Here is a 27,513-nt window from a genome sequence, read left to right as displayed (position 1 = left end):
TATTGTGTAACTCGACCCTTCTCGCATATCTGTAGATTCAACATAAGCTAAACCGGTTGGTACGTATGATTTCAACGCTATAATTGACTTAATGTCTCCCTAGACGTTGGCGATCCACTGCTAGACCAAAAGATTTCTCTTATTTGAATTACAGCAAATAAATCTAGTTATTAAATCAGAAATTCTGCTTGTCTGATCAAATAATCTCACCTATCAAGTACATCAAATTTTGAAGTATTTTCTTTTAACCATTTCTAAGATTCTATGCTCTGACTCATACAATGTCAACATACCCTTTATAGCCCTGTGAAAGTACAGGAAAGTAGGAAATAACTCATCTCCATCAGGGCTGCCTTGTTCAAAAGGCATCTCTATCCTTTTGCTCACATACATTCTCTTAAGAGTCTTGGCAAGTGTTAAAAAATCCCTTTCAGAATGGTCTGTAATTCTTTTCAAAGGAGAATTATTTCAGCCTAAAATGTTGACAGTTTGGTTGGTTCTTTTTTAAAGAAAAATTCTCTAAAGTATATTTGTGTCCAATCTAGCACACGAGTGGTATAAAATAAAAAACAGTATAAAATATAAAGTGATATAAAAAACGAAGATGGGGATGTTGAACTGATGTGTGGAGTCCAGGGTTACTTCTTCTCTTCTTCTGAGGGGTCTGCTGCTGCTTCTTCTTCTTCTTCTTTCTCTTCCGGTTCCTCTGCGACCTCCGGTTCTGGAGCTGCAGCCTCTAACTCAGCTGGGGGTACTTCCGTACGATCGGCTATTTCCTGCACAAGCACACAAGTATGTTAGTGCATCCTCAAAACACTGTGGAAAGCAGTATTGATGTGAACAGATGGTTGGAGGAAATAGACATACGGTAGTGGTGGTTGGGACATGTATACTGTACATTACTTTCATTTGGAAGACTATTTGAGCACTAGAGCCCCATAAATAAAGAAATTGTCTTACTTTCATATTTTGCAATAAATACGCACACCTTATAACTAGAGATTTTCATCTAAATATTCCATATTTCTTAACAGATAATTTTTCAATTTTTTGCAGTATATAACTATTGACTGTGAAGCATTTCAAACTATATATAGGAAGTCCATTGTCTGAAGCTGAATTTTGTTAGTTTTTAGTGTTAACCTGCAGTTGATGTGGTGCTGTCCCTAATTCTGGGCACTGAAACTACCTCGTGTGCTATTTATTTTTATGACTGTTGGAGTTGAGGAGCTGTAGAATGTTGCACCTTCCTCAGTTGCGATATTGCACCTGCAGTTCACACTGCCAATTGGAGGGGGTAATCCTAGTGATAAGATGTTGCGACACTGTCTCTGAGACCAGCCGCACTATGCACATTACCACCAGGTGATGTATATATTTTTGGTGAAGCAATCCATCTTTTTATTTATGACTCATTGAACTATTTATACTAGTCTAAATTTTACTATGTTTCAGGTAAAATGAGCTATTAAAGGGAACAAAAGTGATTGCAATGGCTACTGTTTCCATTGATTTTAGTGTGTTATTTTATTAACCTGATTGTCGTAAGTCGATTTTCTAACTATGAGTTAGAGCCAACATACAGCATGTGGCATTATTGTTCATTTAGATTACAAGCTGTAATTTAGGACTGCGTGAAAGAAGAAATATTTCTTTCTTTTTAATATTATTATTAAAATATCAGTAGGTTTGTCAGTAAAATACTTACAAAGGCGGGATATTAAAAAGAGTCATAACTTCGGCAATGGTTATATTAGTATACGCAATTGACAGGGTATTTCAAATAGCAGTTCAACTGTAAAAACTTCCTTAAATAATGCGATACTGTTGTAAATTTTGTTTAAAGAAAGGATTTCAACAGCATATAGAGTTTCACTGGCGAAATAGTTAACAGTCGTTGTATTGTTATTGATTCTTGTCGCTCTTCATATTCAAATATTGGCAATGTTGGCTACATTTAAAGATAAAAATTTCATTGTTGGCTACAGTCGTGAACAAAGGGTGTATTATGTCAAGAAAATATAAATAAAAATCAGCCGATTCTTGTATTTCGATCATTTGTAGTTCTGAGTAGGCAATTAAAGTATCCGTAATTTATATTTCACACCCTCGGTCTTTCAGTATTTATGAGCGGTTAGCTAATAATGAGAAAGTTCCTATATCCCGATAATTGCAATTCAAGTCCCTGGCGTAGTTTTGACAGAAGTATTTTTGAGAAATGATTGTAAACAACCTCATATATTTCAGCGTTTAAGGACACTTTTATTCTCCGTCCCGTGGAGTAGGGAAAATAATAGTAATCCACCATCTGTAATAAACACATAACCACATTTCAGTTGAAAATTGTAGTGTAGATACGGTATATTAGATAGTATCTTGCCTGTTATAAACGTGTGTATCTTTCTGTACATAACCCTTTCGATACATTAGCATTTAACCAAATGACAGGCTTCATTTCTATTACAGCATAATAGGATAAAGTAGTACTAATATTAATATGTCTACACATTTAACTTTGTTGGTAATTCTTAAGAAGTTCTTGCGAATTTCTAACTTTAGGCCTAATTGGAATTTTCGTTTCTATTTGTGCTTAGTAATAACCTATTGTAATTAGGATGCATATGAATGTAGTTTAAAAATTATTGTAGTGTACTGTAGTAACTTATTAGAAATTAGAGCGCTTACCCTATTATTTTGAGTAATCTTGTGAATTTCAAAATTTAATTATAATTTCCATTTCTGTTTGTGCTAAGTAATAACCGGTTGTAATTAGAATACGTCTGAACATAGTTTAAAATTATTGTAGTGCATTACACTAGAAATTAGTGTGTTTATTCTATTACCCAGTACTGTGAAATATTTGTGTAGTATAGTATCTGTAGTAACTTTCTTACTAGAATTCTGTTGTAGAAATTAGGGTAGACTTAACTGCAGTTTAGAATTGTGTAATTCTTGTGTATTATTTTCTGTTTTCAGTAATTAATAGTGAATTTCATCCTGTTAAGATGTTGTAGGAAAAAAATCATACAAGTAAGTAGTATTGTTGCGTATTAGTAGCCTATATTAATTACCTTATTGTCGTATGATCTTTGTGAACTATCCTAGACAATCTTTCTTTCCTTTCATTTTTATTTTGCACAGAATAAGTTATCTTATTTTTCCTTTTCTTTTCATTATTCAGTAAAGAATGGCTAAGGAGTGGAAGTGTAGGAACTGTGGGTGTGGCCAGGCATTTAGGAGTATGAGGGAGGAGTAGGAGAGTTTGAAGGAGATAATTAGGATTCTCTCAGAGGACAGGAAGGAAAGTAGGCCTCCCTCAAACAATGTACAGGATATAGTAGGTGTAAAAGAGGGATGGGAAGGAAAGGGGGGAACTGTAGAAGACAGGTGGTCTAATGTTTTAAGGGGAAGGAGATAGGAGGCTAAGGGTTCCATTCAGGATCAGAATTCAGGACAGGTGTCTGTGAGAAATCGGTACGAGTCACTGCAGGTAGAACAACCCAGGGAAGATAAGGAACAGGGAACTGTTGCTGAGAAGTGTGGAAGTAGAAGGAAGGAAAAAGGGAGGAAAGGGAAATGTGGAGTAGTGGATAGGAAAAGACAGGTGGAACAGGGTCATGGGATGGAGAAAAGGGAGGACGAAGTAGCTTCTGCAGCTGTCGGGAAAGATAGGACTGACCAGGAGGGGAGGGGATCAAATGAGGTGGGAAAGGTTGAGGCTCTGGTCATGGGGGATTCCATTGTTAGACATGTGGCGAATGTGTGGAGGAAAGGGTACCAGGTTAGAGTGTTATCCAGCAATTAGGTTAAGGCAGATGTTGAGGAAAGTAGAAGAGAGCGAGGAGGGAAAGGAGAAGGTAGTAGTGTTTTATATTGCTACTAACAACGTAAGACAAGCAGGTATAAGTACCAACATAGTTGGAGATATGTGGGATCTGGTATATGCAGCACGGGTGTAGTTTAAGGAAACTGAGGTTTTTATCAGTGGTATACTGTGTAGGAGGAATACTGACTGGAAGGTGATTGGGGATTTAAATGAGACTATGGAGTGGGTATGTGGAAAAATGGGAGTGAGATTTCTAGATCCTATTGAGTGAGTAGTAGATAGGCATCTGCGCTCAGATGGCCTTCACTTAAACCACAGTGGTACATATTAGAAAATTTATTTATAAGGGTTATAGACAGGTACATTCAGGGAAATGGGGTGGCCTAGGGAGTCAAGAAGAGATGACATAAAAATCTTAGTGCTGAACTGTAGAAGTATTGTAAAGAAAGGAATAGAATTAAGTAATTTAATAGATGTATACTCACCAGATATTGTAATACGAGTTGAGTCATGGCTGAGAAATGATATATTGGATGCAGAAATGTTCTCACAGAACTGGAATGTGTATCGTAGAGATAGGATAGCAATGGTAGGAGGGGGGGGGGAGTATTCATTCTGGTGAAAAAAGAATTTGTAGCTACGAAAAAGTTAAAGATGACAAACATGAAATTCTAGGTGTAAGGCTCATCTCTAAGGATAATAGGCACCTTGATGTCTTTGGAGTGTACAGGCCGGGAAAGGGTAGCGCGGACGCTGATTCAGAATTATTTGTTAAGATAATCAGCTATGTGGGAAACGACAAGGAAAGAAACGTGATTGTAGCGGGTGATCTCAATTTACCAAATGTCAGTTCGGAAGGTAATGCGAACGGCAGGAATCATGATCAATGAATGGCAAAGAAGTTAATATGGGAAGGGCATCTGATTCAGAACGTGATGGAACCATCTAGAGGGAAGAATATTCTGGATGTAGTGCTGGTAAAACCAGGTGAGCTCTATAGAGGAACCGAAGTAATAGATGGTATTAGTGATCACAAAGCTGTTTTTGTCGTAGTTAAAAATAAATGTGAAAGAAAGGAAGGTATTAAAATTAGGACTATCAGGCAGTACCATGTGGCTGATAAAACAGGCAGGAGGGAGTTTAAAAAACGTAAATATGATCGGTGGAAAACGGTAAATAAAAATGTAAACAGACTCTGGGATGTGTTTAAAGCAATTGTTGAGGAATGTGAAAATAGGTTTGTAACTTTAAAGGTGATAAGGAAGAATAAAGATCCACTATATTATAACAGATTGGAATGAAATAGAGTTAGAAATGGCAAGGAGAAATTGAAAGAACTTACTAGGAAATTGAATCTAGCAAAGAAGTCAGTTAAGGCTAACATGATGGCAAGCGTAATTGGCGGTCATACAAATTTGAGTGAAAAATGGAAGGAATTAATTAATTAATTAATTAATTAATTAATTATTAACTCAGCTGATCAACGTGATACTTACTGAAGGAATTTTTCCGGATTGTTTGAAAGTTACTGTCACAATACCTGTCTTTAAGAATGGTGATAGATTGGATCCAAGCAACTATCAACCCATTTCAATTGTTCCAATTATATCTAAAATAATAGAACATTGTAAAAAGGAACAGTTATCAGCTTATTTTGAAAAGTACAATTTATTAAATACTGCACAGTTTGGTTTCAGAACTGGTAAATCCTTCATTAAAGCTGTAGAAACTGTTGTGACCGAGGTAAATGAAATAGCATATGGCTTTTAGTGCCGGGTATGTCTGAGGTCTTTTGATCTGACACCTGTAGGCAACCTGTGTGTCGTGATGAGGATGAAATGGATGGTGTTATGCATCAACTGACCAAGCGCCAAAATCGATTTTTTTAGATTATTGCACCATCTGGTAGCGAAAGGTGTAAACTTTACATAGGTTATGGTTCGGACTTTTATTCTCAATATGATTTCGCAGGAAATGCATTTTGACCAAACGCCAACCTCACAATCATTAAATTGAAGTTTTGCATCAAGTGACCAACCACCATTTCTGAGTCTGAATTACGCATCAAATGACCACACGACACGCGTGCAGTCACTTGGTCGTATGATGCTAAATGTGGATTCCCGGAAATTCGTTCACGTTGATGTATTTTATTTTTGATAAACACAAACATTCACTGTTCATGTTCAGATTCTTCTCTTGGCGAAAGTAAAAGATCTTGAGGAAGTCTACTTTTAATCCGTCGTGGAAGTGTGGATCGTTTTCCAAGGGCGAAGAACACAGCACCAGGCACATTTTGGAGTTTCTTGAAGAACGTCTTGGCGTGCATTGAAATCACGTGTTCCAAAGTGTCTAACTGAAGTTCACGATGTAACTGTTTGTTTCGGACGTACCAAGGAGCGTTGGTGATGATACGGAGAACTTTGTTTTGGAATGATTGCAGGCGTCTGATAGTGGTTCGAGCCGCCCCTCCCCAGACTGGACAGGCGTAGGTGAATAAAGGACGGAGCAGTGATTTGTAGAGAAGTAATCCACATTCATATTTGAGGGAAGATTTCCTGTTTAGGAGAGGATATAGTCTTCTTAGTCGTGCATAACTTAGATTTAATTTCTGATTTATATGGTATTTCCATGATAAGCGACGGTCAAGGAATACTCCCAGGTACTTCACGGCCTTGTCGTTAGGCGTCCATTGTATGGCTGTTCCATTTAGGAAGATTGGTGGTGGGAGAGGTGGACGTCGAAGAGTAAAGATCATGGTTTCACATTTTGGTACATTCAGTGAAATTCTAGTCATCTAACCACGTTGATATAGTTTGCAGAGTGGCACACGTGTAAATAAGGAATTCAAAATGTGTATGCACGTTTCCTAGCTTTCCCTAAAATGTTTTTTTGTAATCGATGAAAATAATACAACAGAGGAAGCTGTTCCAATTGATAAGAAACATGCAACTGAAGGTGTAGATCCCACAACATTCTCTCCAGCAAAAGTTAACCAACAACACTTGACTGCAGTAAACGAATTTCAGGTGTGTTAAATGCGTTACTAAATGTACTTAAATTTTCATTGATCTATTTAAGTTCGTCGCCGGCTTCAGAATGAAAATGGATCAGCTCTACATGGTCTACTCACTCCGTTATGGCCCAATGGAAAACCAGTTTCAGAAGCGAAGCTGAACGACCTGCGCTCCCTCATGAAGCGAATTCCCAACGATGCTAAGCCTTTCTATAAGGACCTGTTTAGTGAACCTGGAATAGACGATGATATAGATGGGTCTGATTGTGGAAATATGGATTTTGAACTCGAAAATTCTTAAAATCCTGCATTATGTTACACCAGTGTAATTTCTATACTATATTCTAAAATTCATGTTTTTCTATGTCATGTTGTATTCTGTTATGTATAACTTAATCCTGAACTTAAATAAGGAATAACATTAGTTAACAAGTATCATATTTTACACTGCACTGAATTTTTGAAAGTCCATTCGATCACTAAATGACAGTTTTATTTGTTGGTCAAGTGATGCTAAACAAAAAACTAAGGTAACCGCAATAAACCATCAAGTGACCAAGCGCCATTATCTCAGATTACGACAATATACTTCAAATATCCCTAAATTTTATACATTAAGAAGAAAATTTATGTTTCTGTCTTCATTTTGGTATAGGATACCTCACATTTAACAGAAAATGTGGATTAATACAAAGGATTTTGCGTTTGTGTCAATATCTCAAAATCTACTTTTGGCGCTTGGTCAAGTGATGCATAACACCATCCAAATGATGATGAAGACGACACATACACCCAGCCCCCAAGCCAGCGAAATGAACCAATTATGGTTAAAATTCCGGACCCTGCCGGGAATTAAACCCGGGGCCCATTTGACCAAAGGCCAGCACGCTAACCATTTAGCCATGGAGCCGGACATGACTGAGGCAATACAGGGTTCTGAGTCTCACCACATAACATGTGCTACATTCAGACCTCAGTAAAGCTTTTGCTTCCGTACCACGATATACTAATAAGAAAGCTCAATTAATACAGGGTTAAGATGTAGAATTATTATTAATCACATCCTATCTGAGCAACAGAAAACAAAAAAATCTGTAGCACTCATAGTAGAAACAGGCATAGTTCAGGGATGTGTTATAGGACCTTTTCTCTTCCTTGTGCACATAAATGACATTGTAAGTACACTTTTCAAGGGACCAAGGAATACTAGTGCAAAAGGGGGGAAAGTGTAAATCGTGGGAAACAACTTGTACAGGTATATATAAAAATGCTCTGGAAAAGGAGGTAAATGTTACACAAAATAATGCATATTATTAATTTATAGAGTATTTCAGTCTCAATCAATTTACTGTACTGCCCCCATTTTTCCCGAGCTAAGCCCAGCCATCGAGCGATGAGTCCCAAGGTGGACCGTTCGATCGTTGGCTATCACTTTCTAGAGGCATTTAAGGGTTGTAAGGATTGATGACCAAGCAGGATAAAAAGAAATATTAAAACAACACTCTGACATTTATTCACATAAGCAATTAAACAACAAAATATTCTTGCTAATATTTTTAACATAACAGAGCTTTCATAATATCGGGTTTCTTCCTCGATCTAGAATGACTTGTGTTCATATCTCCAGCTCTACTGTGCTGTAAATGAAACCAAAGAAGTAATTAGGCCACTTGCCTTTTTAAACCAAACATTTAACTGAAAGAACTAAATAAACATGTGTTCAAAGTTTCACCAATTTAAAGTTGCCTCAACACGTGGTCTTTACAATGTACACAACTGAATTAGTCATTTACAATGTTTAATAATGGTTAATGACGCTAACGTGAACTTCAGTAGCAAAGAAAAACTGTTTCTAAAATTCTCAAAATTGATTAATATTTTGATTATTATTATTATTATTATCATTCAATTAACCTGTTTCATTGTCACACGATCGTGTTCTTATCAATTCTCCACCGCATCATTTATCTAATGTTCATCATTAATATTTCAGAGTAATGATTTTTGATTAATTATTAATGACTTATTTTTACAATGTTTCAAAGCAATCATGCGGCTGACAAAATTTCTACCTTTGATCTTTGCATTTCATTTCTATTCAGATTAATCTTAAAGTATTTCAGATTTTTAGAAATTTACATTGCCAACGTGTGAGCTAGTTAAATAAATTTTGTTACAAATCGAGTGCCTTTACAAAGTAACGAGATGATCTTTCCTTTTAAATCTCGCAAAACAAAATTTAAATTCCTTCCTAGTCTTCCTTGACTTAATTTAATTAAACTTTCCCTTAAGGGCATGAAATTATTTCTTAAGGCAACACACAACGATGAATATGATCCGCGTCACGGCGAGTGCGCGACCAGATCAGAATTAAATGAAATAAACATGGCACAGGAGAAATATACACATTTACACACACACATTCACACTAGGGAAACACGTTTTATGTACACTATTTACAACGAATCCTGACTTGGCAATTTTAGTTATGATTTTTATCGATGGTCGGGACGCGTAATGTCTCGCAAAAATAATTCGTGTACAGAAATTCTCTTACATTAATGGTGGCTAGTGATCGAAGTCATGAGTATCACTTGATAGAAATACATTTCACATATCAGCGCAAGTTCATCTAATTCATGAGATTATAATGGAAGATTCTAGTAAAATCCATAAGCACTACCATCATGTGGGCTACAGGTTGAATTTACCGCAAGCGTGAGCCTTACTCGCATTATTTTTTTTTTTACTTCCTACCTGTGAAATACACTCACAAACACGTGCTCCTCTAATTATAATCTGTCTTGCGTTCCAAATACACAAGAATAAATCAATATCACCACTAATTCATCATTTACTCAATTATGCAACAAATATCCCTCAGGATAGGCCATATTCCAGACCCTTCATGAACAGAGCACATTCTATCTCACATTTAGGAATTCTACAGTAGTTTTATGGCTCACGAGCGTTTACCTCTGTTTTACCCGATCTTTAATCAATATTATTATTATTTAAGTGATTATTACATCTACTGATTCTCCTGGAATGTCGTAAAATTAGATGACTTCGTCATAAAAGACAACAAGTGATTTTAAAAGACACTAGGTTCGACCCTATTCACTCAAAATGTACACGCAAATTTTCCGTCCGGTAACTTTCAATATTTCAAATAAAGTAGATTTATCGTGTGGTCAGTGATTATTAAACTTAAGCTCCTTAAGCATGGGAAGTCAGTCAAAGACAACCTACATGTCTACTCTAATAGATTTCAAAATCTCATTCACACGTACCTAGTCTACCATGACACCTTAAGAAGTAGGAAAATGAAATATTTCTAACTACAGCAAACTGATAGATCTACGACTTAAGAAGAAAGATCTCTAGTTGTACAGAAGATAGGACAGATAAATTAAATTAAAAAGGTACTCAAGTTTTTGTAGAGTTCGATTCCCGTCGACAGTCAGTTATTTCAGCATACTCCGGCCAGTCTTCTTCCAATTACCAGAGACGCCTTACATTTTTACAGCTCCATGGAGGCTCTGCGATGGATGTCCCTCGATGAAATGATGTTGGTAGTTGCGGAATTCTTCATCTTGAGATCTTCAATTCCAAGACGTCTTCGTTGATTGCTGGTCACAAGCTGTAACTAAGATGACAAAATTAAGTATTTTGCACAAGCACACGCAGAATAGAAACAGTTCGTCTACACTGTCACACTTAACTTGGCTCCTAGACGTTTTTATTCCACAGAATTCACTAATTGTCAGACTAAATTCTGGTAGAACGGGCGTCGACTTGTCTTGAAATTTCTCCTTCCACGTGGTCCGATGAGGTGATGTCTCACGCAGCGAACAAGCATTAAGAAGAGCGTAAAGCGAAGAGCATTAAGCATTAAGAAGAGAGCGATTCACTTGAAGCAAGGCCTTTTATAATTAGCCCAGGAAGGCGTGTTCTTTAGCGAGTACGGTAATTGGCTGATGATCACCTTTAATTTGCGCAGACTATTCTAGAAACAAGCTGAGTCGCGCGTGCGAAGGTAGTCACGTGGTTAGCTATAACCTTGACACAGTCCTGCCGGTGACGCATCGCACCCCTCTGAACGACAAAAAAAACTCGTTCACGGCTCGCCACAAGTTCCCAAGTGATGTGTTGCGGCTTCAAGCAGACAATAAAATTTTTGCTTTCCACTTGTTAAAATGTTCATAAGATCGCCAATTTTCACGGGGACAGTACTTACCTCAAAAAAAGGTCCATGTAAGTTAATTACTGTACTGTATTAACTGTTGACTACACTGCCTTTGTAATTCTGCTCATCCTTTGTCCAGGAGAAGGTTACTGGTAGGTGGTTAAACATTTGTGTAATATATTCTTTTAATATTAAGTAGTTACTTTCTTTCTTTCTTTCTTTCTTTTTTTCCCTTTTTTTTTGTTATTTGCTTTACGTCGTACCGACACAGATAGGTCTTATGGCGACGATGGGACAGGAAAGGCCTAGGAATAGGAAGGAAGCGGCCGTGGCCTTAATTAAAGTACAGCCCCAACATTTGCCTGGTATGAAAATGGGAAACCACGGAAAACCATCTTCACAGCCGCCGACAGTGGGGTTCGAATCCACTATCTCCTGGATGCGAGTTCACAGCTGCGCGCTCCTAACCGCACGGCCAACTCGCATGGTAGTTACTTTCTTAGAATGGCTATAGAATTATCTAAGATGCTATATTTTCTCTGAATGAAACATTTTAATTGCTACTATTGAACCTGTATTTACAACATTAACACAAATTTATTCCAGATGGAAAACTACACAATCACTGCTTCCTACCAGAATAGTCCAGAATCGATGTCTGTCTACACTTCTTATTTCTTATGACCTCTCTTTGTTTTTCAAGCTCATAAATGCTATGAAAATTATTTTCTCCCCCTCTACAGATCTCTGCACATGGTTATGAGGGTATTTAGGGGTTCTGGTAAGGATGTAAAGGAGAGGGCATATAAGTCTCTGGTAAGACCCCGACTATAGTATGGTTCCAGTGTATGTGACCCTCACCAGGATTACTGTCCGACTCGGCTGAATGGTCAGCGTACTGGCCTTCGGTTCAGAGGGTCCCGGGTTCGATTCCCGGCCGGGTCGGGGATTTTAACCTTCATTGGTTAATTCCAATGGCCCGAAGGGCTGGGTGTTTGTGCTGTCCCCAACATCCCTGCAAATCACACACCACACATAACACTATCCTCCACCACAATAACACGCAGTTACCTACACATGGCAGACGCCGCTCACCCTCATTGGAGGGTCTGCCTTACAAGGGCTGCACTCGGCTAGAAATAGCCACACGAAATTAAATTAACCAGGATTACTGGATTCAAGAACTGGAAAAAATCCAAAGAAAAGCAGCTAGATTTGTTCTGGGTAATTTCCAACAAAAGAGTAGCATTACAAAAATGTTGCAAAGTTTGGGCTGGGAAGACTTGGAAGAAAGGAGGCGAGCTGCTCGACTAAGTGGTATATAGTTCAACAATAATAAAGGTGTTTTAATTAGTTCCACGGATTGAATACTTATATTTTCACTTATAGTGGTTACATAAACAGATTCTTAGTTACATGGGACATGTTTCGCCCTCAATTAAGGGCATCTTCAGCCTAAACACAATCATCAACAATACAACTAAATTAAAAGTGGAAGTTAAAAGTTTAGTCAGTTATTAAAATTCAGAACATAAAAATGTGAAAAATGATACAATATATAAAGATGTTAATGGAAAACTGTCTTATGATTAAACTATAATCTTGTCGGAGACTAAAACTTCTTCTATTAAAATTCTAATTAAAAACAGTTCATATAAAATATTAGTGGAAAACCAAAGTGGTAATAATGTAAAGCCAACGACATGAGGGCGTGAACACAAGCATAAACTTGATTGTCATGAATACAATCTTTCCAAGGCCGCTGATGAAATTCGTCAGCAAGTGAGACAGAAGCATCTGTTGAAAAATTGTAAGTGGCCCTTAGCACCAGTAGGTAATAAAAAATGGCTGAAACCTTGCCAGAAAATGTCAGTAGATGCTGAAATGTTTTTTGTAAGAGAAGAAAAAGAAGAAATAAGAAATTGAACGTAAGGAGAGATTTCGGTTTACATAAAATTGAAACAGATGAGGACTTACATGCAAGTGGAAGTTGTTATTTGTTATCTACTGTTGTGTTGATTGCTGCCCGTCTGTTGGCTCTGAGTCTGGTGTTGTAACTGTGCTGCAGAGGCGGCAGTGAACTCGTAGGGGAAGGAATAGGGGGGGTGCGGAAGGGAGGAGAGGATGGGTGGAGTCAATTGTGACGAGACTGACAAAGGGCCGGAGTCAACCGTATTGCTGGAAGTAGGCCTAATATCTGTGGGTATGGGAGGAGTATTAGAGTTTGAAAAATTAAATATATTAGGTATCCCAAATTTATTCGAACTAACTGACTTTAATAATTTCGGCATTAATTCATGTAAACTACTTTTATTGTCCGTGGTTTCATTAAGATTCCGTTGCTTATTGTACGTCTGATCTAAATAGATGTATAAACTTTCTAATTCGTTCAGCATTCTCCCTTTTTGTATGTTTCTAATTATCGCTAAGTCTTTCTCTATGGATTCAAATCTGTGACCAGTCTCCCTCATATGCAAACTCATCGCTGAGTATTTCCTATGTTTTTCCGCGTTAACATGTTCCATGTATCTTGTCATAAAACTTCTCCCAGTCTGTCCAACATATGAAAAATTACACTGAGTACATTTGAGTCGTATACTCCCGATCCCAAAAAACGATTTTTATCATAATTAATTTTTTTATGATTAAAGAATATGGACTGGTTAGTATTAGTAGTTCTAAAAGCTATATTAAATTATGTTTCTTGAATACGTTAGTAATCTGGTGTATAGCTGGATTAATAAAAGTGAATATAGCATACTCAGTTTTATTGGTCTTTTCTGGTATCAGATTCGTAGATAACTTGTTCTTAATTTTATTGATTAATTTGTTAATCATTTCTATTTTGTAACCATTTTGTTTAGCGAGGTATCTAATATAATTTAATTCTTTCTTCAAATTCTTGGGAGATAGAGGGATTCTAAGTGCTCTATAAATCAGACTGTGAAAAGATGCTTGTTTATGTGAACTCGGGTGTAAAGAAGAATTGTTTATAGTTGTAGATGATTGTATCGGTTTTCGAAATATTAGGAAATCAAAAGTGTTAACCTTACGCGTAACTTTTATATCTAGAAAATTCAATGAGTTATCGACTTCGTCCTCTTTCGTGAATTTCAAATTAGGTTCGATTTCATTTAATTTATTTAAGACTAGCTGATGTACCCGTGCTTCGCTACGGGATTCTCAGAAAGACTGACTTTGTGGTTTTCCTAACTGAAATCAACATAGGTCATTACAAAAACGTAAGTATGAATGTAGCGATTGAAAGCAATGCTATCATATAAAATACACGATCAAATGGAAAGCCGCACGTTTTATCACTTTTAACGAACAGTGCTGCGGTTAGATTGCGGTGCCAATCTAATAGTCCAAAGTTCCAGAGCTGGGATGACCAGGCCGCAGATTGCCATGAACACTCATCTGCCATTATTCCGCTAAATATGCACACTGTTCATTCCAATCAGTGCCTCAGAGTAGGGATTGAATAGCCCGAATGCTATGATGATCCAGTGTGTTACGTACCAGTGTATCAGAAAATTTATAAACCAGGGGAATGGCATGCTAAATAAGAAAGTTATCTAACTCCCCAGCTACTTCCCATCAATATTCAGGCAGGCTGTTACACTCTGTACGACTGGGCGAGTTGACCGTGTGGTTAGCGGTGCGTAGCTGTGAACTTGCATCCGAGAGATAGTGAATTTGAACCCCATTGTCGGCAGCGCTGAAGATGGTATTCCGTGGTTTCCCACTTTCACACCAGTCAAATACTGGGCCTGTACCTTAATTAAGGCCTAAGGCACTCCTAGCCCTATCCTATCCCATCGTCGCCATAAAACCTATCTATGTCGGTGTGACGTAAATGAAATAAAAATGCTCTACGCAGCAGTAATCCTATCTACCGGAGATGAGGGGCAGCAGAAGAGACAAAGCACATCATTACAAACAATGGTCAATGTAATGTTATTGTTGATCGATGTTATGAGCTTTCTATATTGTGGGCCTACAGATTTAGTTTTCTTTCGACTCTGTGATTTGTAAAATATTTTATACTGTAAACTGTAGTTTCTTATTCTCCGACTTTACATACCGATTTTCATTAAATACTGTTTACCCATTTTCTCGTTACTCGGCGCTGATATGGACTTGGTAACAAAAATCCAAATTCATGAATATCTTTGTGATTATAGCCAGTACGGTAACAATGTATAAGACATGAATAATAGGAAATTTAATACTATATAACATTAGTTATGTAGCATTAATCGGTTACACCTCTAATAAGAAATATTTGAGAATTACATTTTAGGCCTTCCCCTAAACTACCATTTCACTCAGCGTGAATAAAATAATTTACAGCTTATACTATAGCGACTTATTTCCTGACTTTGCATACCGATTTTCATCAAGACAGGACTACTAATAACAATATTTGAGAATTAAATTTTAGGCCTTCCCCTAAACACCATTTTTCTCAGCGTGAATACAATTATTGACAGCCTACATTGTAGCAATTTATTCCCCAACTTTGCATACCCATTTTCTTTAAAATACGACCACTAATAACATAAATAGTTGAGAATTCAATTTTAGGCCTTCCCCTAAACTACCATTTCATTCAGCGTGAGTAAAATGATTTATAGCCTAGATTGTAGAGGCTCATCCCCCGACTTCACATGCCGATTTTCATTAAATTCTCTTCAACCGTTTTCTCGTGATGCGTGTACATACAGACAGACAGACAGAAATTACGGAAAAGTAAAAAGTGCATTTTCTTGTTACTATGGACATGACCGATACAGAAATACTATTATTTTAAAATTCTGAGCAATGTACAGACAAAACTCTTATTTTATATATATAGATTTCTTGACTATTAGTGACATCTTTGTTTATGATTACAAATGTATCATCTACATATCTCAACCATAAATCAATTCCTTTAATTTTTGCTATTATTTCATTGTGTTCGATTGAATCCATAAATATGTCGGCAAGGATGCCCGATATTGGGTCACCCATTGCTAATCCATTCTGTTTATAAGTATTATTGTTAAATGAGAAGTAATTATTGTCTAATACGAAATTTAACAATCTAGTGAATTCATCTACTTCCATTTTACTAAGATTACTGTGTTTACAAATATTATCATGAATGATATTAACAGTTTTATCTGTCGGAATATTCGAGAACATTCACTACGTCATACGAACACATCATCTGGTTTGGACGCACGCCAAATTTAAGCAAAATGTCACACAAGTCAATGGAATTTCTTAATGGTTGTTTATTATTAAAAGTGTAATGTCTTTTCAAAAAATTATGAATGTATTTGGAGACTTTATACGTGGGAGAATTTCGGCAATTGTTAATCGGACGAATCGGAATATCTTTTTTATGTATTTTGGGCAAAGCTCTAGTTTCCGGGAGCCTAGGATTCATATTGACAAGTTTTAATTGTTCTTGTTCAGTAAAGAGAGATGTGGATCTTTTAAGTCAGGCCTTTATGTTGCGTTGAATTTTAGTTAACGGATTTTTAGTTACTAAGGTGTATTTGTTATTATCAAAAAATTCTTCAGTTTTCATAATATATGTATCTTTATCCATCAAAACGATCGCATCCTCCTTGTCGGCCGTGGTTACTATAATATTGTTATCTTCAATTTTCGATTTCATGTTTTTTATTGTTTCCCAAACAATTTTTGATAATAACGAATACACTTTAGTAACTAAAAATCCGTTAACTAAAATTCAACGCAACTTATCACTATAATAGGGAAAACAGAAACAGGCTCTTATCAACACGGCGCAGCTGTTTTTTAGTCCAAAGGGCAATCTGCAGTACGCGTAAGTTTGATTGTTGAACATAAAACCGGTTAGTAGTCTGGACTTCTCTTCTAGCAATATATGATGAAATGACGAGGTAAAATCTAGGCTTGTGAAATATTTCATATTTCTAAATCTCCTCATTATTTCCTTGATCTTTGGGACTTGATCATATTCTGGGATTAGTTTTTCATTTAATCTGCTAGCATCTAGGCACATCCTGAGCTTTCCATTACTTTTTTTAACACTAACGATCGGGTTCAGGTATGGTGTTGTTGTTTTAACGATTATTCCGTCATCCATCATTTCTTGAATAATTTTCTTTACTTCTTGGAAATACTTTTCGGGAACATCGTATAATTTTCCTTTGAACGGTGTCCACTCGTTGACAATTATTCTATATTTGAAATTCGGTATCTGACCAGGTTTGTCTTTAAATATCTCTGAGTGCTTCTCTATGATTGCGTATAACTTCAGCTTTTCTTTGGCCTCTAGGTTGGTTTCAGCAATTTTTTTCCATAGTCTTGGTTCTTCTTTTTCTTCATCGACCGCTAAAATCTTTTCCAAACTTTGTATTATTTCTTCTCCGTTCTCGGCTTCAGTCAGTCTCCCGCTTGATTCATATTCAACCATTAGCCCCTGTACTTCCAATCCTTCGAATTTCATATGTTCTATGTCTTGAATCTCTTTACTCAATTTAATTCTCTCTTTAGTTATCTTTCCATCATCCTCAGTGATAGGAAACCTTATTTCTTGCTTTCTTAGGTCTATAGTCATTTCTGTAGTTGTCATAAAGTCAATCCCAAGGATCACATTGTATCTTATTTTACTCATCACTATGAATGGTTGTTCGAATATTAGTTCGCCGATCCTGATTTTCAAATATGTTTGTATTTTGCATTCAATTGATTTATCGGGTATTATTCCCCGTATCTTTGTCTGGGCAATTGGTATTATGGGTACCTTCTCCTTTCGACTGATTTCGTAGAAAATTACTTTAGATATGACGCTAATACTTGCCCCAGAGTCGATTAAACAATGTGTCTTCAATCCATTTACTCATATCACAATAATAGGCAAACGTGCTTTATTTTCTTTACTCCTTTCCAACGGTTCATCCAATAACTCGTCTGGGTCTACGTCCCACGATTCGATTTGTAATATGTACCAACTTCCAATTTTGTTATTTGTTTCATTCCAAGTACAACTTATTTCATTTGCTAATTCAACATCGGCGTTTTTTTACTCCCGAAGTCCAATTCGTATGTTGGGCATCTGGGTTTAGTTTATGTTCGTCTCTCTTTTTCCTTTTAAATTCTTGGAGCTCCAAACTTTCGGCTCCTTCTAAATCCCCATTAATGTTCTGGTTATTAATTGCTTCTTCCCATTTCTTCTTTTCCTGGGTTTCTCTCCTTGAATTTTGATTATATTGCCTGTTTCTTTTTTCTCTATTATAGTGATTATTTCTTTGTGTTCCTCGATATGTTGTATTTCGTCTAAAACTGCCTCGATTTCTGCCGTCTCTGTACTGAATGGATGGTCGATGATAAGGCACAAATTTTTCATGTATTTGCCTTTCATTCCCATTACCATTCTGTTTGCACTTACATCGGCTTTGCTCTCTTAATCCCCCTTCGTCATCACTACATTCCCTTTTCTTGGGATTCTTATCGGTATCTCTTCGCTCAGGAAACGATCTTTTCTGATTGTTTTCCCAGTTCAGCACATTTATCTCCTGGTTACTTGTATTTCTATTTATTTTTGGCGCAGTATGACTAGATGTCATATCGAGTTGCCTCAATATATTCTCCATATCCAGTGCTGATTTTACATTTGCCGCCGCGAGCAATCTTTGAGTTTCCGGAGGGAATTGTTTTTGAATAGTTCTTATCGCTTCCAACTCACTGGGCGCTGAATCTAGGTCTTGGAACCTATGGAATTGGTACGAAAAATAATCGCTGTACCTAGTCTGCCCTATTGATGAATATTTTCTAGAATACAGTTCCAGCCTAAGGTTTTGTTGGATTTCTGGGTTCCAAAATATTTTTAAGAAAGCAATCTTAAATTCCTCATAATCGTGAAATGTATATTTAAATGCTTGATACCATACGTTTGGATTGGCATCCAGATGTTTCTCAATTACTCTGAGCTTCTTCTCATCGGGAATTCTATTCTCCCGGAAGTACTCTTCCATTTCTCTTAAAAATCTTTTCGGAGACATTGCTGCAGAGTTATTGAAATGCTTAGGTCTGTCATCGTAAGTTTTGATGATATTGATTATCGCTGGGCTTCCATTCCCATTATTTCCAATCATCATGTCCTTGCTACTTCGTTCTGTTTCTCCACTTATCGTGGGTGTCCCTTCTCTTTCGTTGATCTGTATATCCACCATCCTTTGCTCGTTTAATTGTTTTGATACCTCTGCTTTCGTTATCTGTATTTCCCCTCTGATGTTCTGAATCTCTTTCTTCATTTCGTCTATTCCTTGCTCTGTTCTAAGCATTCTCTCTTCTGCTTCGTTTTTATTCTTTCTCATTTCATCATTTATCATCTCCATTTTGCTTCCAATCTGGTCACGTGCTAGAATGAATTTATCCTCCAAAGTTTTGTTTGTCGACATTACATTTTCATTTATCTTCTTTAACTCCTCATTATATTGACTCCATTTTTCCTGTGAATCTATACTTATCGATTCCATATTCTCGGTCAATTTCTTCATCTCGTCTTCTTTCAATCCTTGGATACAATTCTTACTTTCCGTTAGCTCGCTTCTAATTTTATTTATTTCACCGTAGATCTCTCTGTTCTTGTCTTCCATTTTCTCCATCATTTCTGTTTGCAGATCATCTATTCTGGCTTTCATCTTGGAAACTTCTTCTTCAATTTTTCCAATTCCTGTCTTTATCATTTCCTCTTGTCTCTTCTCCATTTTTCTCATCTCTTCCATCTGGTTTCGATGCCTTTCTTCTTGTTTCTGCTGATATTCTTCTTGCTTCTGCTGATGTCTTCCTAATATCTCTTCTAACTGCTTCTTCTTGTCTCTCCTCTTGTTTCATCATCATTTCTCGTAACATTTCTATCATTCCTTTTTGTTCTTCTTTCGTCTTCTCTAGATCCTCGGTTATCTTACTTATCTTCTCCTTTTCTTTCAATCTCTCCTTCTGTTCTTCTTTAGCCTTTTCAAACTCCTCGATTATTCTGTTTATCTCCTCATCCTTTTCCTTTTGGTATTCCTCAACTTGTGACCTCAATTGATTAATAGTCGCCATTTTATGTCTATTATTGCTCAACCTCGCTAAAGACTCTATTTTGCTAATTGTTTATAGTTTGCAACCAATAAAATATATCAGTATTTCAATTCAGTATGAGATCAACAATCCGGTCCTCCCCACATAACCAACCATTCCATCGCCCCAGTTATTTATGAAACTTGAGAAAACAAAGAAATCATTCTTGATATTTCGGAACTTATTAACTTATTTGCTATCTCTACCTTAATAGAAAACAAAGATCATACAGCGATCTAACTTAACATTATTAACTATCTTAACTAACTATTTATCTGAAATATTCCTGCTACATATTCATTATCATTATCATCCATTTCTTCTTCAACTTCCATTCTCGATCATATGACTCTTTGCCTAGTTCTCCATTCCTTCTTCTCTAGGTTTCCTTCATAATTATCGTCTCTCAATCATTTGCTTCGTATCAGTTCTGCTTCATATCTGGGTAAATCTTTCTCACATCCAACATTTTCTATCTAACTCTTCATGTTACATCTCCTCAGTTTTACTTCGTTTCTGGGTGTCAATTATTGCAATTATTCTTTTCTAACGACGAGCGTTAATTAAAGTCGCAGCTATTTTCCAGAGACTGCTCCGCATTGTCAAATATTGTGCTAACAGTTATCTAATAATTTGGTTTAGCATCCACAGCCTTGCTTTAACAATGAAAGCAAATTAATGCTCATTATTCATCTTATCATCGGACTGGGTGTCCTCGCTTTACTTCCATGTTAATGTTAATGCTGTGCCCCTGGGTATCCTCAGTTTCTGCTCCACGAATGGGCGCCAATTTATGCACCGTACGGTGTACATTATTCGTATTGTGCCTTTTCCCTCACTGCCTCAAATACTCCGGCTAATAATCTAATATAAAAGGTTGGATGGACAAATAAATATAATCATCTCCTAAAAATTCAGGACGACACGCAGGTAAGAATAAAATAATTACATCAACTTAGGTCTGCGACCAAATCATATTACCATCATCTGTATCTGCAAAAAAAATCATTTGTATATTCCATCCCATCCAACATGTGCATTCATTTATCTACACCGATATTGGCTTATCTCGGTGAATAACACATGAGAACCATATTTTTTATCAAATCATATATTCGTTCGCTGCACAATACCTTTCAGGGATACACATTTCAATTAACCTTTTTTTATCGTGGACTCAACCGAGAAATGCACAGCCTTTTCCCCAAATCCGTCCGCAAAACCAATTCCAATTAATTGTAACCAAGAATGAAATAGATCTGTGACTTTATCTATTGATTATTTATAAGTACTCCATCTAATATCTCTTCCAATGATGAATTGAATAAATAACAAGAATTCCAGTTGAAATCCTTATCTCCTATTTTATTGAAAGTTCGTTGTACTTGGAGTGAAGTATAATTACAATTACATATTCTGTTACATTCTTAGGAATTCCAATTCCAAATTGAAATACAATTCAATATTTTCTTATCATATTAAAAGAAATCGTTGACATTAACATATTGCTTAAAAATTATTGAAAAGTCACTGAAGTGACTGAAGCACCTTGAAGTATCGGCGAAATAATGTTTAAATATTGCTTAAAAATTATTGAAAATCACTGAAGTGACTGAAGCGCCATGAAATATCGGCGAAATAATGTTTAAATATTGCTTAAAAATTATTGAAAATCACTGAAGTGAGTGAAGCACCATGAAATATCGGCGAAATAATGTTTAAATATTGCATAAAAATTATTGAAAAGTCACTGAAGTGACTGAAGCACCATGAAATATCGGCGAAATAATGTTTAAATATTGCATAAAAATTATTGAAAAGTCACTGAAGTGACTAAAGCACCATGAAATATCGGCGAAATAATGTTTAAATATTGCTTAAAAATTATTGAAAAGTCACTGAAGTGACTGAAGCACCATGAAATATCGGCGAAATAATGTTTAAATATTGCTTAAAAATTATTGAAAAGTCACTGAAATGACTGAAGCACTTTGGAATATCGGTGACATAATGTCGAAATATCAAGAATATTAACTAAGTACCACTCAAATATCAACTAGACATAATTAAAATATCATTTGAATTTCATTGAATATCCCTTCAAAATTCATCTATATAATCTTTGCTTTCTTTGTTTTCTCAAGTCTTCATTGTGTAATAACGAAAACAACATAAGTAAGTTCCATACATATGGTTCAAAAATTACCGTACTCAAATAAAACCGAAAATAAAATATCCTTTATACTAGGTAAACTAATTTGGTCAAAAAAACCATCTGAAAATAAATAAATAGGAGTAGCCTATCATAACATACATGTGCAAACAAGCTAATCAAACATCTAGGAATGCAATACTTCCATTTTAAATAAACATCTTTCTGCGAAATTAAAACAGAAAATGGTATCGGAAATTTACCTGTCCACAAGCAGTAGTCATGAAGACGTTTCCTCCCTCCAAACATGCGTTTGACAGAACTTCAACTTAGGCTTAGCTTATTATGTGAGATTCAACCGAAAAAAAATATGTTGACTTTCAATCGCGAATGCCTTGTTTTAGGATATAATTTTTGATGACCGTATACCATAAGTAGCCTGTAAGTTCATTAACCTCTTATAATCGTATGCATGTGCCACATAACCCGACTTCGTATACTGCTTCGTAATTCACATGACGAAAACATCAAATATAACGTAACATTAGCATTATGTTGCTTAAATATTACCAACTGCTCAAATCTAGTCGTATTTCACCGAATACGCATTTTGTCAATAACAATTCCTCATTACTTATACACTTCCCTATCTCCATTATATTAGCCTATAATCTCTTAAGATTATCGATCATAACAACGATTCCACGTAACGAAATCATTCGTTGCTTTAACTGTAGTGCAGTATACGTATAATCCATTCACATAATCTCATCACCTATCATGGTTTTATGGTATTCCGTAACACAAGCAATCACATTCTCAGCAAAAAAATGCGAGTGTTAATATTTCAGGTTCTGCTTACTTTTGGTGTCAAGTTATCGGCAAATTAAATTCTATTAATCTAGAAGACGGTCTAATACCATTCTGCATTGCACTGGAGTTGAATTACACAATGAAAGGCATAAATCTTCAGAATTACATCGATAACGTCGGTTTTCAAAGCTTCACATAAAATAAACAAGCACTCCTACTCGTTGATTATAGATTTGAAACGTCAAAGACTACCTAACTCCATATCTTAAATAAGCTATAAGGATTCCTTTTTAATGACCCTACTCATAGAATTTTTATCTTGAAGAATTAAACATTAACCATATTGCAATCATATATTAAATTAAATATTTACTATCGTTCATCCAAATATACGTAATTTTAACTACGAAAATTTAAATATAAGGAACTTGACTTATCTTGCTTTCGTTATTCGACTGGGATGGTCTTCATTCTGGATCTCCCTTGGCTCCCGACTCGAGTTGCGGTTCACGTCATCGTTGGTTACTGGTGACTGGCCTCGGGTGTGGGTGATGACGGCTGGCAAGGGCTCCCACCGGATTGTGATCCCATTCTTCTGGTTTAGTTAGCCATCGTATCTCCGTCGATTACGTGCGGTAAAAACATAATGAAAGATAGCATTAGGGAATAAATAATTTTATATATTTATTTTAGCTATCTAGTAAGTTATTCGTGAAGATGCAATATTTAGCCCAATACTTTAGGTATTTCTTGTTTGTCGCTAGCTTAAAGAATAAGCTGCCGATCTCTAAATCTTCTTTAAGATTTCGGCTATGAGTTCGTGTTGGCAAATCTTATGGCGATTCACCACCTTCACGCCCGATGCTTTTACTTCCTACTTTACGGTTTATATACCGCCGTAACTATGCTATTAGCAGATTTCTTCTGTGAATTCAACCTCTTCTTTTCTTGAATATCAATTCTTGCTCACAATCTTGTTCCGATGATCAATACGATTTTTTTTTTTAAAAAGTGTCGTCTTTTTTTTACTCGGGACAACAATCTGATTCTTTTATCACGGCCATTTGGATTGCTAAGGTCCGATCGTCGCAATATCAACTCATGGCCTACTTTATTGGTTATATCTGCATTTTCTCTTTCATGATGTAACCTCCGTCATTTTTATCGCGATGCATGGCAAGTATTAGGGATGCAACTCCCGATCATGACGCAAATCGGGCAATGAAATGGTACATATGTAACCACTATAAGTGAAAATATAAGTATGGAATAGGTGGAACTAAATAAAACACCTTAATTATTGTTGAACTGTAAAAATTTTCAATACGGACCTAAAATGAGGTTTATAACATGTAAGTGGTATATTCCGAGCTGTCACTGGAGAGATGGCGTAGAATGACATCAGTAGACAAATATGTTTGAGTGATGTCTTTAAAAGTAAGAAAGATCACAATATGAAGATAAAGTTGGAATTCAAGAGGACAAATTGTAGCAAATATTCACTTATAGGTAGGGGAGTTAGGGATTTGAATAACTTACCAAGGGATATGTTCAATAAACTTCCAATTTCTCTGCGATCATTTAAGAAAAGGCTAGGAAAACAACAGATATGGAATCTGCGACCTGGGCGACTGCCCTAAATGCAGATCAGTAGTGATTGATTACTGGAAGGTCTTTGCTAGTTTAAGTAATGAGAAGATGTGGAATGTACTCAACGACAGATGGTTATACATGAATATCCCATTGACGACAGGTTTACCATCAAACATGATAAATAATAAGTTAATCAATGAGGTGAATAGTTTCTGTTTGTTGGGACTGAGTGGCTGAAACTGTCCAGAAATTTGGCAAAGACTTGCCATTGCAAAAGCAGCAGTTGAAGGCATGGATAAGATCTTCAAATGTTCTGATGTATCTCTGTATACTAAAATCAGATAGATACACAAGGTTGTGAAAGCTGTACCATAAGGAAGCGGGATAGGAAGCATGTTGATACACTTGAGCTCCGGTGTTTGGGAAGGATATTGCTCGTCCCTTGGACAACCGAGAAAACAAAGGCATGGGTCATTCAAAAGATCAAACCAGATCTGTCTCTTGAGGCATTCATTCACAAGATTACAGCTGTCATTTTGGACACATTATGAGATGCTCTGATTCATTGGAAAAGACTATTATACTTCACGAGATGGAGGAGTTTTGGAGACGAGGGCAGCCAGCACTGAGATATTTACTTACCGTATGGCTTTTAGTGCCACGAGTGTCCGAGGACGTATTTGGCTTGCCTGGTGCAGGTGTTTCTATTTGACACCATTGGGCGACCTGCGCATCTGAATGCGGGTTGATGAATGTGAGATAGGGAGAGGGTAAAACCTGGTGTTGGCACGTAGCCTACTCCAGTTGAATAACACCAAGGGGTCTGCTCAAAGCTTTACGTCCCCATACGACGGACGAATTACCATCAATAGCATCATGTGCCCTCACTTCATATGAACACCGTGGAGAGGTTTGGAACTGAATCCAGGTTTTTAGCACACAATCTAGTTATTAGAACTTGTCTACCACCACCTCTCCTACCCTGCCAGCCAACATTCTGATGGTGACGGGACTCGAACCGACTAACCATGGTGTCAGACCATTATAGACTTGACGCCTTAATGATTATGGCCACCAGGCAGATGGATAAACTCCATCATATCCAACATGAACATATCACTGAAGGATCTGAATTACAGTATATGGTTAAAGGCGGAGACATCTGGGCGCAGTTCCTCCATGCAGTCTCCAGCAGTCGATGTTGACTTGATGGCAACTGATCATCATCACTGAGAACTTAAATTTTGATTATTAATAAAAAAGCCAAATTCATACAAGTGGAGGTACATTCTTCTCTTAGTGTTCGTCACTGCACTGTCTTACAAAGGAGGCTTTCAGCAAGTGTCTCAAACGGCAATTCAACTGATGAGCCCACTGCTATACTGGGGTGAAACGCTGGTAATTTCACTACCGAAAGGTAAAGAGCTTGAATGTTTTTCACATTTACAATGCTTGATGAACTTTGCACCAGGAATTAACCTACTACGGAGTGTATGTGTTCCTTCAGAAGTAATAATTAAGTTTCTAAACTTCTCATATTTCTACATACATACATACATACATACATACATTATCATTATAGACTGTTATGCCTTTCAGCGTTCAGTCTGCAAGCCTCTGAGAATTTACTAAACGTCGCCACAATCCTCGATTTGCAACTAGTGTTGTGGCCTCGTTTAGTTCTATACCTCTTATCTTTAAATCGTTAGAAACCGAGTATAACCATCGTCGTCTTGGTCTCCCTCTACTTCTCTTACCCTCCATAACAGAGTCCATTATTCTCGTAGGTAACCTATCCTCCTCCATACGGCTCACATGACCCCACCACCGAAGCCGGTTTATGCGTACAGCTTCATCCATCGAATTCATTCCTAAATTAGCCTTTATCTCCTCATTCCGAGTACCCTCCTGCCTTTGTTCCCACCTGTTTGTGCCAACAATCATTCTTGCTACTTTCACGTCTGTTACTTCTAACTTATGAATAAGATATCCTGAGTCCACCCAGCATTCGCTCCCGTAAAGCAAAGTTGGTCTGAAAACAGACCGATGTAAAGATACTTTCGTCTGGGAGCTGACTTCCTTCTTAGCGAATACTGATGATCGCAACTGCGAGCTCACTGCACTATCTTTACTACACCTTGATTCAATCTCACTTACTATATTACCATCCTGGGAGAACACACAACCTAAATACTTGAAATTATCGACCTGTTCTAGCTTTGTATCACCAATCCGACATTCAGTTCTGTTGAATTTCTTACCTACTGACATCAATTTAGTCTTCGAGAGGCTAATTTTCATACCATACTCATTGCACCTATTTTCAAGTTCCAAGATATTAGACTGCAGGCTTTCGGCACAGTCTGCCATTAAGACCAAGTCGTCAGCGTAGGCCAAACTGCTTACTACATTTCCACCTAACTGAATCCCTCCCTGCCATTTTATACCTTTCAGCAGATGATCCATGTAAACTACGAACAGCAAAGGTGAAAGATTACAGCCTTGTCTAACTCCTGTGAATACCCTGAACCAAGAACTCATTCTACCATCAATTCTCACTGAAGCCCAATTGTAAACATAAATGCCTTTGATTGATTGTAATAATCTACCTTTAATTCCATAGTCCCCCCGTATGGCGAACATCTTTTCCCTCGGTACCCTCTCATATGCTTTCTCTAGATCTACGAAACATAAACACAACTGCCTATTCCTCTCGTAGCATTTTTCAATTACCTGGCGCATACTGAAAATCTGATCCTGACAGCCTCTCTGTGGTCTGAAACCACACTGGTTTTCATCCAACTTCCTCTCAA

General features: G+C 36.8%; 1 protein-coding gene across 1 annotated transcript in view; it reads right to left on the bottom strand.

The window, feature by feature from the left end:
• Positions 1–213: 213 nt before the first annotated feature.
• The window catches only part of LOC136856761 (dynein intermediate chain 3, ciliary), a 153,387-nt gene continuing 126,087 nt past the window's right edge, over positions 214–27,513 (bottom strand). The window contains exon 9 of the mRNA XM_068230495.1: positions 214–776. Coding sequence (XP_068086596.1) covers positions 639–776 — 138 coding nt within the window. The 3' untranslated portion in view covers positions 214–638. The remainder of the gene's footprint in view (positions 777–27,513) is intronic.

This window comes from Anabrus simplex, chromosome 1 (genome assembly GCF_040414725.1).
Source record: "Anabrus simplex isolate iqAnaSimp1 chromosome 1, ASM4041472v1, whole genome shotgun sequence".
Lineage (NCBI taxonomy): Eukaryota > Metazoa > Arthropoda > Insecta > Orthoptera > Tettigoniidae > Anabrus > Anabrus simplex.
Note: the sequence above shows the minus strand (reverse complement) of the source record. Positions and strands in the feature narration are given on the sequence as shown.